Raw genomic sequence first — 17,009 nt, 5'->3', positions numbered from 1 at the left:
AATGGGAACAATGTTGTTGAGAATTGTTAGAGCCTTTCTTATATTGTGTGTTTCTTCATAACTTATCGCGGATCTCTTACAATAAACCCTAGTTATAGATGAATCTGGTGACCTTTCAATTTCTGATTATTGTGAGTATGGAAGTATCGAAGATGAGTTATACAAGCTCACTATCTGAATTTAAAGTCGGTGATGCTGATGAAGAGGATGTCCTTTGCAAGAAAAATAAGGAAGAATGATCCAAAAAGAAAGACTGTTGTTTCAAAAAAAAAATTGCAAATTGCAAAGAGTGATGTTATTAGCAGCAGCAGCAAAGGTGGAAGGAGTAATGGAGTCAAGAATATTAGGACTAGGCCTAAGATACACACAACACAACAACATGGCAACTCACCTCATAATGAGAAAACTGAGCATGCACACATGGAAGTTGAAGATGACCCTTTTGTTGAAGCATTTTAAGGAGAAATTCCTGCCCACAAGTTTAATGAAGAGAATTTAGTTGATTATGAATCTGAGTACCTTCACATTCCTATTGTACTGCAATAAAGTTTAGAAGGTACTAACCTTAAAGATGCTCAAATGGAAAATTTGAACAATGATTGTGTACTCTTAACTCAATTAAATTGGAGGACCAAATTGTCTCCAACATTTAAAATAATTCCAATGTGACAAAGACAGACACGGCCATCAGAATTAACGGTATATATAAACAATTCTGTTAACTTTAATATTAGGAATTGACAGAGAGAGAAACCGTGTCCAATATTTGCAATCTTTGAAGACTTATTTGGTAGTTTTTTTCTTTAAAAATTAATTTGTCCAAAATCGATCTCAGAAACTTAATTGTCACTTTACTCAGATATAATAACATATTGCAGAGGTAACTTGTACACAAAAACTCACCGTTTTGTAACAGCATAAAGTAACGTTCTTAGTAGTCATTTCATCCACTTAAAATGTTACAGTAATGTATAGAACAACATAGCTCTACTTCATCATAATCTTTACAACTTATAACCATATTAGACTTTTTTTTCTTTTTCTCAATAATTATTGAAATGGCTTAAACACACGAGAGACAAATAAATACAAAACATTAAGTACTAAAATAAAATAAAGACACCATCCACCGGTGAACATATCCGGCACCTCTTGGTAAGGCCTCGTTAAAACCTCTAAGGAGAAAACCCAGTGGGACAAAACTACAGAGAGGAAAAAGAGTACCCAACCAATAAGATTTAAGGAAAACAAACTCGCCCTCTAAAAAACATGTGACACACTTCTGTAGTACAAAGCCCTTCATACACACCCATCCACTCTTCATATCTAGTTCTCACTCCAACAATGGAGTTGAACTCATACCTAGAAAATTTTAGTTGTGTTAGTACGAATAAAATAATAAAGAAAACTTAGTAAAGGTTCAGTAAAACTATGAAACTTAATTAATATAGCATAATGTAATCCTCAATCTCAGGTTCACTGCAAAAAGCAAATTGATAAATTGAGTGGGTTTTATTAAAAAGAAAAATACTCTATAGGTAGTAACATTATTAAAGATAATTGGATTTTAGATTGATACTTAGAGTGAGTTTGGATATACATAAGAATTCAAGGAAGAAAGTTTTTATGAGAAACTTCTTAACAGAGTAAAATCTTTGAGGGTGAAACATAAGGATTAATGCAGATTGGTATGATCTTGGAGTTGAGATTGAGGTGGGGTTGTCAAAACAACAATGGTTGAATCAATTTGGTTCAATTTCATTCGCAAGTGTTTGTCTTCTCTTTCATGGCCACTTCTTCAGCTCTACTATCCTACTGCTATCATCCAGCTAATTCACCATAGAAGCATTTAGATTTCAATGGTCAAAATTAATGCTGCTTTTACCGCCAACATTGTTTATCTTTACTGGCAGAAAATCAAACTAGAGATAGTTGTTGTTGTTCATCAAGTATGACAACAACTCTTCTTGGAAATCTTCCATGGCAATAAATATCTCATTCCATTTCCAACTTCCCCCGCCTCTCAACAAAACAGAAAAGCACTTGTGACGGGGATTTTGACTCAATGGCCAAAGCCAAAATTTAGTCATTTGATTGATTGTCATGAGAGTCAAAGGCAACAGAACTACCATTGATACCGGAAGAATCTGGTGGAGCCTCATTGACGAGGGGATAGGTGGCTAACATAAGAGCAATATAGAGAAGAATAAGTGTAACAGATTAAATCAGGAAAAAAGGGAAAACTTCCCCCAGATTAGCCGAGAATTTTCATGCCCACATATATAAAAAAAAGTTCCATATTTGTGTTTTTGTCAACCAAACATGATTCTTTTGATCTTCTAAATTTTCAACTTAGTTTAACTCCTAATTTTCTCCTAAGTATTTTGTGAATAGGCTGAGTTCAGTCATGATTCATGACAGGATGTAATGACATTTGTTCCAGGTAATAGATCCACCTAATGGTGGTGGTTGTTGTCAGCTTTTGACTCCTAATCAAACACATCTAAGTTGTAGGGTGATTATGATTGAAAAATGATTAAGCCATGATAGGGGCAATCTTATGCTAGGATCAAATACATAATATTGACTCCCAAGATTTAAAGATGGAACACATATTGGCAAAAAAATTACTTTAGTTAGTAGGATTTTATTGTGTCAAAGAAATGAGAAATATCAACTTTCCCTTTTCCTTCTTCCCACTAAAAAGGGCTGGGATATCTTTATCGACCAAAAAGGATAACTTTCATCACTCATTTTAGGGATGGCAATGGAGCTCCATGAGGACCCTCCCCCACCTCCATTCTCAGAAAGAAAAATGTCCCTCATTCCCTCCCCATCTTTGTTATGGATTCTTATTTATTAGTCTTTGCAGGTAAGGCGGATTTTCAAGGATACCCGTGAGTATTAATAGAAATTAAAAAAAAAAATCCCAACAAAGTAACACAAAATAATAAATAGAACATAGTACAATCCAACATAATCTAATTTAAAAGATAAAGATCCATAAACACAACATGAAGTTAAAAAACAACATAAAACTCAATCATATCATTTCAAGGCCAAACTATTTCAAACATATAAGAATAAGATTCTTTATGGATTGTTGATTGCACTTGTATGATAGTATTGGCTAGATGCCTATTATTATTAGAAATACTTAATGTCTTTAGACAAGAAAAGTTTTCATAGCTAAGTTACAAAAAATGACGTTTAGCATGAGGAAAACCTAGATTTGCTAAGGAATAAAAAAGAGGAAGATGCGAATTGTAATTACTAAAAAGGGTATAAGATATGTTTTTAAATTTTATTAAAATTGCTTTAATTTCTTATTTTTAGAAGATCAATAATTCAATATTATTAACTTTGAAAGGTAGAAATAAATTAACTTTTTTTTTTTAATACAATCATTATTTTTTCCTTCAAAAGTTGTATCTAAGCATATGTAAAGATCATAAATGTACTTGTGTTTAAAAAGAGTAAAAGTAATTTTTATTTGCCAAAAAAAACAAAAAAGCATTCAGATTGTATCAATTTAAGTTAACCAAAATTAAATTTAGCAGTAATTATAAAGGAAAAAAAACAACAACAACAACAAAAAGAACAAAGCTGAGAACATAATCAACATATGTGGCGTTGAGCTAAGCTCAACAAACAAAATTAAGCTTATTCCAAAAAAAAAAAAAAAACCTAAATCCAATTTTTGGGGATTCACATTGCACATAAGTAACTTCAGCACTGGCTGGATTGTTAGACTTGTCCAACTAGTATACATTTCTTGTAAAGGGATTGAAACACTCTAGCTTAAGATGTGTTAATAACACGGATAGACCATTTTTTCATCTTGCAAAAAATAATACCAGACAATTGAAATAAAATAAAATAAAAAAGAGAACAATTCTGAGTGCTTTTCTATCATAGATGCTTGAAGCACTCCTCCAAATTCTAGTCCATATATTTTGAATGAAGAAAACAAGAAAAGAAAGAGAGGGGGGAGGGGGATTGCTCTACTTGACATACTTATGAACAAATTGAGTAGGCAGGATTGTAATGCAGCAATGTAAAAGTAGAATGGGGAGTTCAGGTATTTGAACTTTAGTCAGAGTTAGTCAGTATGTAATATAGAGAAAGATGAATACGTGTTGGTTTGGATTAGCTTTGTCGAGTGAAAAAAAAGTTCTTTTTTAAAAAATAAAGTACTCTTATTCAATTATAAACTTATTTGGATACATCTTTTTAAAAAAGTACTTTTATTAAAAAAGATTTAGCTAACATGTGCCCTAAAAGTGAAAAATTTTAAATGTTTTTATTTAATGAATGCAAAACAAATGCATTGGAAACTTAAATTTTTTATATTTTCAGTAAAAATTTTCTTAATTTGTAAATTTAACATGTGCCCTTAGGGCAAAGATAGATAAAACCTATCTAAAACAATAAATTATTTACTTTTTTTTCTAAAACTAACAATACCTTGCTTTTGAAAAAAGTAGAAGCAAAAAACGTTTTTAATACTTGAAAATTCTTTAAAAAGCCTATCCAAATGTAAAATAGCTTTTGTCTATTAAAAAAAATTCTTTTCAAAAAGATGAAAAAAATAACTAATAAGTATTTTTTTCAAAAGCCAATCCAAACTGACCCGGCACTCAACTAAACAAAAATGTAAAACAGTCCTTTTTAAAGGGAAAAAAAATCGTTTTCCACGAACAAATCAATAACTTTAAGAGATGAAAGTTTAATTTATTCAATCCTTCAATGAAAGAGTACTAACAGAACATACCTCCAAGTCAAAGGCCTTCAATATGGTAAAGTTGAGGTCAAATTCCAGTTGAACAGCATCTTTATCTTCCTCCAACTGAATTGTTGACCACTTGTTCACGCTTACAGTACCTGCACAGAAACTCTCCATCCTTCGACATTTGATTACTGATATTTGCTCCAAGGATGGGAAATTTAAAGCAATGTTCCCATTGTAAAACCTTCCAAGCCTAGGTAGAGACTGAAGAGACAAAGTGTTGAGCTTCTCAAATATTATCTCCTCCTCTGCATGCTTTGATGACTCCTCTACCACTCCAAACACTATTTCTTCTAATGATTCACAATTTTCTATGGACATATTCTTTAGTTGGCACATAGTTCTGCTAGTTGAGGGTGTAAACAAATAGACAAGCCCATTACATTGTGAGACATTCAAATCCGTTAGGCTGGAGAACGATATGTCGCATGGTACTAAGTTCCTTAAACAATGGCATTGGTCTATTTGTAATTTTTCAAAATTTTTAGAAATGGGGTCCATCCAATTGTGCTCTAACCCAATGGAATTTAGCTCAGACAAGGAATTCAATTGCAAACATTTTAGACGTGAAAGGATTTTTTCAACACAATCCATGTCGGGGCTTGTAGAGCAGAATATATCTTTGAAGGAGCAACAACTCACAGAAAGTTTTTCTATGTTGGGCGCCATCTGAAGTAGTCCATATGGAAAAGTATCTGAATCATCATGAAAGCATTGCAGTTGAAGAGCTGGTAATTTGTGCAGGAGGTTTACATGAAACTGACCATCCAAGAATATCATGGCCTCTTCCTTGCTGAGTGCTAGAAACTCCAAGGAGGGCATGACCTATGAAGAAGAATTAAGACATAACATATATCATGATAACAATAGTTTTTTGGAACTGTCTGCCAAAATATATAAACTATGAAACATTATCATGGTTCTTTCTAATGGTAGTTTATGTCTTTATGAATGCCAATCTACAGCTACACTTAACAAAAATAAGAAGTTAAATGCTATCATCTAATAAGGATATTACAAATTAAGAAAAGAATAAGGGTTATGCTTTCAAAATGTACATATTTTTAATATGATCTTTTAAACTACCATTATTAGCATGCTAACAAATCAATAAAAACAGTTGTACTATTTTAATCAATAATATGTCTTGTATTTTAAGCAACATCAGGCATCTATGTAAATACTGCAAATTATTATAAATTAAACAGTAATAGGAGAAGTAGGTCTTTGAAGAATTTTGCGATGGGCTTATAGGTTTTTCTTTTAAAAAAAATACCACGCAAGTCCTGAGAAAATTTTGTGATAAACTTATAGGTTCCTGGAGAAAAAATACCAAGTCCTTAAAAAATAGAAAGACTAGATTTATAAGTTCTTGAAAAACTGCAATGTTTGACACAATTCATCCTTCTTAGTCTTTCATTTCATTCTGTCAATCATCTATAAATCTATCACAAAATTTTCTCAAAGACTTGGTATTTTTTTCCTTACGGACTTATAAGTCCATTACAAAATTCTTTAAAGATCTATTTGTCCTGCTACTCTAAATTAAAAGCAATGGAATTTACATGGTGGATGGTGTTCATTGTTATTTTTTTTCTATATTGATACTTATTGAAACATATGTATATATGCATTTCAACTTATAGTATACACTAAAAGTATTACTATAAAGGAATGCCCCGAAAATTGCATATAGATGGTACCTTTTCAACCAAGAAAAGAGCTTTTGTGCTATCTTGAAAATCTGGTTGTTCTTTTGGGAAGCTTTGAGAGTCATATGTGAATATCTTCAACTTTTCACAATGGAACAAGTTTATTTGTTTTAGCTTGGGGCATTCCAACTTATGCGGCCCTGGGTAAAAACACTTGAGTTCTGGCAATGACCACAGTATTATGGAGGTCACACAAGGCAAGACAAACTCTTCATCAGGTGCTTCAGCTGCTACATCATCCTTTGCAACAATTTCCATCAGCCTACCACATTCTTTTACTTCAAGTTTCTCAAGTTTCACCAGACTTTTGGCCGCTGATGCTGGAAACAGCCTTTCAAGGTTGCCACATCCATGAACACATACTTCTTGCAGGGTTTCTAGGCCAATAACTTCTTCAGAATCTGAATCCCAGACATGTTCAAGATTTGGCAGCTGATCAAAAGTCAATTTCTTTAAGCAAAAGAATCGGGATATGCCTGGTCCTGTATTTAACTTTGCGTCTTTTGCTATATCCTTCACCTCAAAAATTGCTTTAACGGAATGGCATTCACGTACTACCAGTTCTTCCAATTTACATAGCAAACCAAGTAAATGTGATGGAATTACATTGTATAAGAATTCACATCTTTCCACGATCAAAGACTTCAAACTGACAAAGCACCTGAATGGGACAGGAAATGGGCCATGCCAAATTCCATGTACCTGTGGCTCATCGACAAGATTCAAAGACTCTTCACTCCTAACAAATTCTGCAACCTGGATATGATAAAATGCAAACGTGAAATCAGTACATAGTTAAGGTGGTTACTCCACAACTATCATTGCTATTGTTGGGACATATTCAACCAACTCCTAGATTATGGAGTTTCTAGTTTTCTTTCTCACTTCTCTGTGAACTCTGATATTTTATTGGTTTGTCCATTTTCCTTGAACCATCTTCCATATTTTAAGTGCTAAATTAATTAATGTGAATTACATGATAATTGAGACTATGGTAGGACACCACCTTGTTATGATTGAGAAAGAAGTGGAAAAGTAGCTAATTATTATTCTTTTGTATCATTATTTTCTTTGAGAGTTATGAAGGGAAAAAATGGTATGATAATTTTTTTTTTCTTAAAATCTTTGATATAACAATAAAGAAAAATAGAAAATAGATACATACACGTGCTTCGAAAGACTTGCGTATGACATGATTGAGATCAACTTTCAATGGGGTAGCATCTCCATACCTCTGGAATTTCACTTCTAACAATTTGTTAGTGCATAAAGTACCAGCACAGAAAGTATCCATCCTCTGACACTGAATTACTGATAATTTCTCCAATGAAGGGAAGTTTAAGGTGACACTCCCTTGATAAAAGCTTTTGAGTCTTGGCAAATATTCAAGATTTAACTTATGAAGCTTCGCAAATATTATCTCATCATGATGAAACTCATCTTCCTCTCTAGACAGAATCTCTTCGATGGAATCACAACAGGATATGTTTATCTGCTCGAGTTGAGCCAAACTTTTGGCAGCTGAGCATGTGAACAAATGGATCATATTACTACAATAAGATGCAGTCAAATGCTTCAGACTGGAGAAACATACTGCAGATGGTACTAAGTTTCTCAAACGAGAACAACTTCTTGCTTCCAAGGTTTCCAAATTTTTGAGAAGAGATCCTCCTACCCAAGAGTGCTCTAACCCAATGGTAACTAGTTCTGAAAGAGAAGCTAACTTCAATCCTTTTAGTTGTGATAAGATTCCAACATGATTGAAATCAGATCTTTCAGAGCAGAAAATCTCCTTAAAGGAACTATTACTCACTACTAGTTCCTCAATATTGGGCACCTTTTGTAGAAATCCACATGGCAGTTGTTCTAAATCATTAAAACTCTGCAAATCAAGAACTTTTACTTTGCGGATATGAGTTCCCTGGCATTGTCCGTGCCAAATCATCTTCAATTCTTTTTCACCGAGTGACAGATTGTCCAGGAGAGATGTAGCCTTGGGAGAGAAATAAATGATGAAGCAAAAGAGGGTTAGAGGATTTCAACAAACTAAAGCAATTATAAGAAACACGGAAAATACACCCAATTAAAAATCCAAAAAGGATGAACTAGATAACATTAGAATGAGATCAATGAAGATATCTGAAGTGGCCCATAAAGGAGAATGATTCATGCTAATACTAACGGTAAATAGACATTTGAAACACTAATTCAAATTAAATAATTAAATTAGAAAAGATGAAAAGAGGAATTAGTTTATAACAAACACATCCCTTAAACAATGACTATGAATGGGGTGTATGAGGATTTAGATTGTGAGAATCACTTGACTATAAGAACTTTCACTATGCTAAGGACTCGCTTAAAAGTTTAATTAAAGTAGTTGACATTGTTATTAAAACGTTATTCTTGAAATATACGAATGGAGTGAGACAAGGATTGTGTTTTGGATGAATTCCTTGAGTGAATCATCTCTCAGTGTCAATATATATATACATAGGTACAGAAATAAAATCCCTTAATACTAGGAGATATGATAGAATCAGATCCCTTAATACTAGGAGATCTAACAGAATCAGATATCTAAAGAGGAAAACTATATCAAAACAGATCTAATCTGATATTCAACACTCCCCCTCAAGCTGGAGCATATAAATCATATGCACCAAGCTTGTTACATATGTATTGTATCCGAGGACCCCGGAGAGCTTTGGTGAAAATATCTGCAAGTTGATCGTTGGAGTTGACAAAGGCTGTTACTATTTTCCCACTTTGCAACTTCTCCCTTATGAAATGGCAATCAATCTCTATGTGCTTGGTCCGTTCATGAAACACAAGGGTTGGAAGCAATATGTAAGGCAGCTTGATTATCGCACACCAGTTCCATCTTACTCGGCTCACAAAACTTAAGTTCCTTAACTAATTGCTTCAACCATATAAGTTCACATGTGGCAAGTGCCATAGCTCTATATTCAGCTTCCGCACTAGATCTTGCTACAACATTTTGCTTCTTACTCTTCCAAGATATCAAGTTTCCACCAATAAAAACACAATAACCAGATGTAGAACGTCTATCAGATGGAGATCCTGCCCAATCTGCATCAGTATACCCAACAATCTGGTTATATCCTTTATCTTCATACAACAAACCTTTTCCTGGAGTACCTTTGATATATCTAAGGACTCTAACAGCTGCGTCCCAATGACTATCGCATGGGGAGTCAAGAAACTGACTTAGGATACTTGTGGCAAATGAAATATCTGGCCGAGTGACTGTCAAATAATTCAATCGGCCAATTAATCTGCGATATCTGCCAGGATCTGCAAGAGGTTCTCCTTGATCTGGACTAAGTTTTGTGTTGGGATCCATTGGTGTATCTACAGGTCTAGAATCCAACATTCCAGTTTCTTCAAGAATATCCAGAGCATATTTTCTCTGTGAGATACAGATCCCAGCATTAGATTGTGCCACTTCAATTCCTAGAAAATATTTTAACTTCCCCATATCCTTAGTCTGAAAGTGATCAAACAAGTGCTGTTTTAACCGAGTGATTCCCTCATGATCATCTCTAGTAATGACAATATCATCCACATAAACAACCAGATATATGGAGGTCATGGAGGAAGAATGACGGAAGAAAACGGAATGATCTGCTTCACTCTGAATCATGCCAAATTTAGAAATAACAGCTCTAAAGCGACCAAACCAAGCTCGAGGGGATTGTTTCAAGCCATATAAAGATCGGCGTAAATGACATACTAAGCCGGAAGACTCCCCCTGAGCAACAAACCTGGGAGGTTGCTCCATGTATACTTCCTCCTCGAGATCACCATGTAAGAAAGCATTTTTAATATCAAGTTGATGAAGAGGCCAATGGCGAATGGCAGCCATAGAAAGAAAAAGACGAATAGGGGCCATCTTTGCAACAGGAGAGAAGGTATCACCATAGTCCAAGCCAAAGATTTGAGTGTAGCCCTTAGCCACAAGGCGGGCTTTTAATCGATCAATGGTTCCGTCTGAGCCGATCTTATCAGTATAGATCCAACGACAACCCACAATAGATTTGCCCGGTGGCAATGGAACAAGATCCCAAGTACCAGTAGAATGTAAGGCAGACATCTCCTCAATCATAGCCTGGCGCCACCCTGGATGTGAAAGAGCTTCTGCTGTTGTTTTGGGTATAGAAACAGAAGACAAAGAGGAGGTAAAAGCATAGTGCGAAGATGATAAACGATGGTAACTAAGAAAATTATAAATAGGATTAGGATTACGGGTGGAACGAGTACCTTGTCTGAGAGCAATAGGAGGACTACTGCTAACTCCCGAAGAAGGATCAAAGGACGGTTCAACCACGGGTTCAGGAGATGAGTTATCTTGGACTGCAGGCCATGGGCGGCAATGATAAACCTGGAGAGGCTTTGTGGGAATAGGAGGCTCATCTAAGTAAGGAACAGGAAGCACCTCCGTAATGGAAGGTGAAGTGATGTCGGGTGCAGAGAAAAAAGGGGTATTCTCAAGAAAAGTGACATTGGCAGATACGAAGAAACGATTAAGAGCTGGAGAATAACAACGATAACCCTTTTAAAATCGAGTGTACCCTAAGAAAACACATTTGATAGAGCGAGCAGTTAACTTGTCTTTGCCTGGGGTAAAATCATGGATGAAACAAGTACAACCAAAGACTCGTAGTGGAAGAGAAAAAATGTGTTCATGAGGAAATAAAATGGAGTGAGGAACTTGATTTTGCAAAACAGAAGAAGGCATACGATTAATTAGATAACATGCAGTTAGAACAGCCTCACCCCAAAACTTAAGGGGAACATGAGTATGGAGAAGAAGAGTGCGAGCAGTTTCAATCAAGTGACGATGTTTACGCTCAGCCACACCATTCTGTTGAGGGGTATGAGGACAAGACGACTGATGTAGAATTCCTTGGGAGGACAAGTAAGACGAAAAGGGTGCTGAAAAATACTCACGAGTATTATCACTTCGTAAAGGTAACAAAATATAACCAAGTGCAACGAGAAAAGTCATCAATAAAGGTCAATAAAGGTGACAAAATAACGAAAACCAGAATGAGAAGTAACCCGACGAGGTCCCCATACATCAGAGTGAATAATAGAAAAGGGAGATGCAGCCCGTGTATTGACACGACTTGTAAAGGAACTACGAACATGTTTACCTAAATGACAAGTTTGACACTCTAAGGTAGTAAGACGAGATAAACTCGGGACCATAGCTTGTAACTTCGAGAGGCTGGGATGTCCCAGGCGGCAATGGACCACGTCCGGAGACTCAACAGCAGCAACAGAAGACACAGTGGTAGTGGGTAAGGCAAGCCGATATAGTCCTTGAGACTCACATCCTGTACCAATCGTCTGTCCCGTCCCTCGATCCTGCACAATGACGGAGTTAGCAAAAAAGGTAACAGAACAGCTGAGAGAACAAGTAAGTTGGCTAATAGAAATCAAATTAAAAGGACAATTGGGCATGTAAAGAACAGATTTCAAAGGTAATGTAGGAAGAGGAGTAGCTTGACCTATTCCCTTAGCACCAATTTTAGAACCATCAGCCAAAGTGATAGAAGGAAGAAATGCAGGGTGTTCAAGTTTAGAGAGGACAGAAGAAGTACCAGAAATGTGATCAGAAGCACCTGAGTCAAGGACCCATGGTCCAAGAGAAGAGGAATGAGAGATACAAGCAACAGAATTACCAGAGTGGGCCACCGAAGTAACGGGAGTAGATGCCTGCTTTGAAGCTTGGTACTTGAAAAACTCATCATAATCATTGCCAGAGACAAATATCCCTTGTGGTTGTGCGGCGGAGTGAACGTCAGATGGCTCATTAGTTTGGACAACATTAGCTACCTTGGTAGGACGACCATGTAGAGCATAACATTTATCCTGAGTATGACTAATCCTATGGCAATGGGTACAACTAAGGCGAGTACGATTACCACGACCATTACCACGACCCCCACGGCTGTCGCGAGTGGGCACTTGAAAGGACACTTGAGAAGAAGATTGGGATGCCAATGCAGTTTGGTCGAAAGTATGGGTCTCAAGAGAGGGGCCGGATTGCAAGAGTCGTGCAAATACGTCTTGAAGGGAAGGAACGGGTGAGGTGCCCAATATTTGTTGCCGAAGAGATTCAAGTTCAGCTGGCAACCCAAGTAACGTAAGTACCAAAAACAGTTTTCCCTGTTGAGCATGATGGTCATCAGCATTAGACACATAGGGAAGGAGAGTCGAAAACTCTTCCTTGACAGCTTCCACAGCCCCAACATAAGATTCCATATCAGTTCCTTGAAGCTGTAAACTACACAGCTTCTTAGCAACATGGTAAAGTCTTGCGATGTCATTAGTGTATAAAGCTTTAGCACGATCCCACACCTTTTTACAAGTTTTGTAAGCCCGAAACATAGTCAGCTTTGGTGGATCAATGGTCTGCCACATAAGGTTACATAGCTGGGCATCAATCTTCTTCCAAGTGGTTTTGTCAGCGGCGCAAACATCATCAACAGATTTAGTAAGGTGGTCTTCATAGCCTTGGCCCATGAACCAAAGTTCCACAGAATCAGCCCAAGAAAGGTAATTTTTGGCACCCATCAATTTTTCAGAGGTCATTGTAGCGGTTCCAAAAACAACAGATGTTAGAACAGCCGGTTTACCACCATTGGAGTTGGTGTCGGGGGTTACCTCAGAAGACATGATGGCAGACACTCAGAAACGGCCGGAAAACACCTGCAGAAGGGAAACGAGGGCCGGAAAAAGCCTGGGCAGCGGAGAAATTTTGAGGACAGGCCGAACTTGGCTTTCCGGTTCTGATTTTGGGGTTGCTTCGGAGTGGGTCTGATGTTTGACAAGGTTTTGGCCGGAAAAACAGTTTCTGACGAAGAGACACAGCTGATAGTGTCAGCTGGTGAGGAAAGGGAACACGGCTGAGAGATTGCAGCCGGAAAAGAAGAAAAACAAATAGAAATCAGAGCCGGGTCGGAACCCGCTCTGATACCATCTTGAAATATACGAATGGAGTGAGACAAGGATTGTGTTTTGGATGAATTCCTTGAGTGAATCATCTCTCAGTGTCAATATATATATACATAGGTACAGAAATAAAACCCCTTAATACTAGGAGATATGATAGAATCAGATCCCTTAATACTAGGAGATCCAACAGAATCAGATATCTAAAGAGGGAAACTATATCAAAACAGATCTAATCTGATATTCAACAGTTATAATAAGGTTATGTGGCTATTGTTGTATCTTGTATGCAACATTAGTAGTCAATGCTGTTGAGATATCTTGTATATTTTGTAGAGATTTATATTCATTATCTACAACTATTAGGGTATATATGATAAGATTAGATTAGATGTAATTATTTGATTCCATCAATAGAGGATTTTTTAATATATATATTGGCTGGCTGAAAATCTGAAATCAATCATGAAACATATTGGAGAGTTTATTATATAGGAATAATCATTATATATCACTATAATATGGATAAGTTATTGGATAAAAATAAAACAAAAGAACCTATTTACAATAATAACAAGATAAAGACAAACTTGGAAGTTACAACTATAGATAAGATAAAATAAACTGAAATTAATCTCAACTAGCATAAGAAATTGTTATCTGTGATAAAAAATTTATCATCATAGTCATACAACACAAAAGCAAAGCAAAATTCTCATCACAATTCTCAATCCATGCGTATAGCATTAGTAAAAAATACTAGTGAAATTATTTGCAATACCATTATAAGAAAAGGAAGAAAAATACTATGTACTTTAGTATTTGTGAACCCCACTTTTATAGACATTATTTAAACACCTGGAGATCATATGTAAAACATTGGTGAATCTGCCCATGAGAAATTTCATTATTTATTCAATGATCTCAAGTTGCCCAAAGATGTCAATAGCTATGAATTCAAAATATCATTTTTCATTGAAAAATTGGTCAACCCGCAACAAGGAAAAGGTGGTTAAGCAATTATGTACCTCTTTGGCACAAACTTGATCCTCAACTTGTGGATCTTGACCTGTGAATGTCTTCAACTGAACACAATGCAATGAACAGTAAAAACAGTTGAGCTTTGGCAAATCCAACAATGTCAATGAGGTCAAACAGGGGAATATAAAATCTAGATTTGTTCCTTTTGGGGCTGCTTCAATGCCTGCAACAATTTCCACCAATTTCTCACAGTGCTTCACCACTAGATTTTCAAGTTTCACAAGATCTTTGGCTGTGGATGCTGGAAATAAACTTGTAAGGCGTTTACATCTTTCAACATGTACTTTCTGTAGTTGAACTGTCAGAACCCCATCAGGATCTTCATTCCAAACACACTCCAGATTTGGCAACTTCTTTACTATTAATTTCTTCAGGGAAAAGGGGACTGGTGTCTGTGGTGACCCTACAATCATTCTTTTGTCTTTCGATACACATTTCACATCAAATATGGTTTTCACTGAATGACAGTTCCGAACTTCCAAACTCTGTATCTTACTTAACAAGGGAAGTAAATTGAAAGGTATTACTTCTGACAAAAATTCACACCCTTCCACAACCAAGGACTCCAAATTACTGAAGCATACATCTGGGACTGGCATCAAGCCGTACCATATCTCTTGATAACAGGGGCTAAGGCTCAAATATTGTGAATTACATGCAGATTCTGCGATCTACACATGAAAAATAAGAAATTAAAATCACTTCTTTATGCTTACAGTAACAACTGAAATGTTTAACCACAATAATTTTCTTAAAATTAAAATTAAAATGGATAATTTTGATTTTTGCTTCAATGATGGACACTGTTCTTCTTTTAGTTTTCCTTTTTGCTAGGTAGATATGATATCCAATTTTTTTTCTTGGATACATACCTTAACGGCTTAACTGACTTATCAGTCATTTATTATGCTACTTGTTATGATCAAAAGACTTGTAAATTAGTTTGACTAGATTTAGACCCACATGTTGCATGAGGCGAAAATGTATAGATCTATCTATCTATGGATTTTTATTATATAAAAGTTTATGCAAATTTATTATAGAATGAACTTATGCCACATTGGTCTTTGTGATTGTAACACGTCAATTATTTTACATAAATGGCAATTTATCAATTTTATAATATAAAAGATAATAGAGTGCTACATAATAATATTATAAAACTTTAATCTTCTTAATTAATTAAATTTAATACCTAGCATTACTAAATTTAATTAAAAAGTAATGGTTACTAGCATAGGGCTAATTTTTTTAGAAATAGAAGATTGTGTAATTCAGTGAAATGGTTAATTGGTGTATTTTTCTCTGATATGGATTTTATGTTTTTTTTTAATTTTAAATAACAAATCAGATCCTCAAATTTGAGGCATAATAAAAGTTGTATAGAAATCAGAGAATCAGATTTCATAGTGCACAATTCGGAGTGTTAAAATAATTTTTATTCACCGTAAGGCAAATCAGAGGCCGATTTGCATATTTAAAAAAAAAATTAATACTAAAATACAAATCTGAGGGTCAGATTGGTATGTTTAAAAAATTTAAAATTAAAAAAAAAATCTAACCCTCAATTTGCATGTTTAACAAAATTTTAACACAAAGCTGACCCTTAGATTTGTGGTCTACACATAAAAAAAAACACACCAAGTTTCAACATTGCTAGAAAACAGCACTGGAAAGGTACCAAAATTAAAAAGCCACTGCTAAAATACTAGGTAATTTTAGTTTCCGCATATTATTAAAATACTACCATCTTGACTAATCAAATATTAATATTTATTATCGTTAAACACATGTAATAAACGAAATGGTGATAGTCGATAGACGTACTCTTGTAATAAAAAGGTGGTTTTAAATATGATAACAAAAAAATATTACTCTAAGGCATGTTCTTTTAGAGAAAATAAATTATGTTCTCGTTTTAGTACTTCCTTTTTTGGGATATTGATATTGTAAGGAAAAAATAAACAATAAAATCATATTTTTTATTTCTATATTATGTTTTCACTTTTTTGTCCATGAAATGTTAAAAAGTTTTCCAGACTGCAGTTAAGTTTACATTGCCATTTGATTAAAGTAGCAGACTTGTATAATAATAAAGGTTAGTTAGTTTAATATTTTAATTTAATAAATTATCATTTTAATTAAATTATTAGTCTTTATAAATTTCACTAAATTTTAAATTAGGTCCTTATAATTTAAAAATTGGTAATTCAATTCCTGTACTAGATAAAAACTTTCAATTCGGTCCTTACTAATCATTTTTTGTTAAAAAGTAGGAAATATTTTTTTCTCTATTTGATGTAGGATTAATTTTGGAATAATCTAGCAGTGAATATTGTAAAAATATTGTGATTTTTCTGAAAAATCTATTAAGGACCTAATTAAAAATTATCTTGCTAAAAATTTTTTTTAAACTGTAAAAATGTAATTAAAAATTTTGTGAAATATAAAGACTACCAGATTAGTTAAACCTAAACTATATT

General features: G+C 34.7%; 1 protein-coding gene across 1 annotated transcript in view; it reads right to left on the bottom strand.

Moving 5' to 3' along the window:
* Nucleotides 1-905: 905 nt before the first annotated feature.
* LOC130935134 (uncharacterized) overlaps nt 906-17,009 on the bottom strand; it is a 35,456-nt gene continuing 19,352 nt past the window's right edge. Inside the window, exons 8-12 of the mRNA XM_057864714.1 lie at nt 14,514-15,197; nt 7,667-8,494; nt 6,493-7,257; nt 4,775-5,614; nt 906-1,362 (exon numbers count right to left, since the gene is read on the bottom strand). Of these exons, the coding sequence (XP_057720697.1) occupies nt 1,357-1,362; nt 4,775-5,614; nt 6,493-7,257; nt 7,667-8,494; nt 14,514-15,197 (3,123 nt within the window). The 3' untranslated portion in view covers nt 906-1,356. The remainder of the gene's footprint in view (nt 1,363-4,774; nt 5,615-6,492; nt 7,258-7,666; nt 8,495-14,513; nt 15,198-17,009) is intronic.

This window comes from Arachis stenosperma, chromosome 6 (assembly GCF_014773155.1).
Source record: "Arachis stenosperma cultivar V10309 chromosome 6, arast.V10309.gnm1.PFL2, whole genome shotgun sequence".
Classification (NCBI taxonomy): Eukaryota; Viridiplantae; Streptophyta; class Magnoliopsida; order Fabales; family Fabaceae; genus Arachis; species Arachis stenosperma.
Note: the sequence above shows the minus strand (reverse complement) of the source record. Positions and strands in the feature narration are given on the sequence as shown.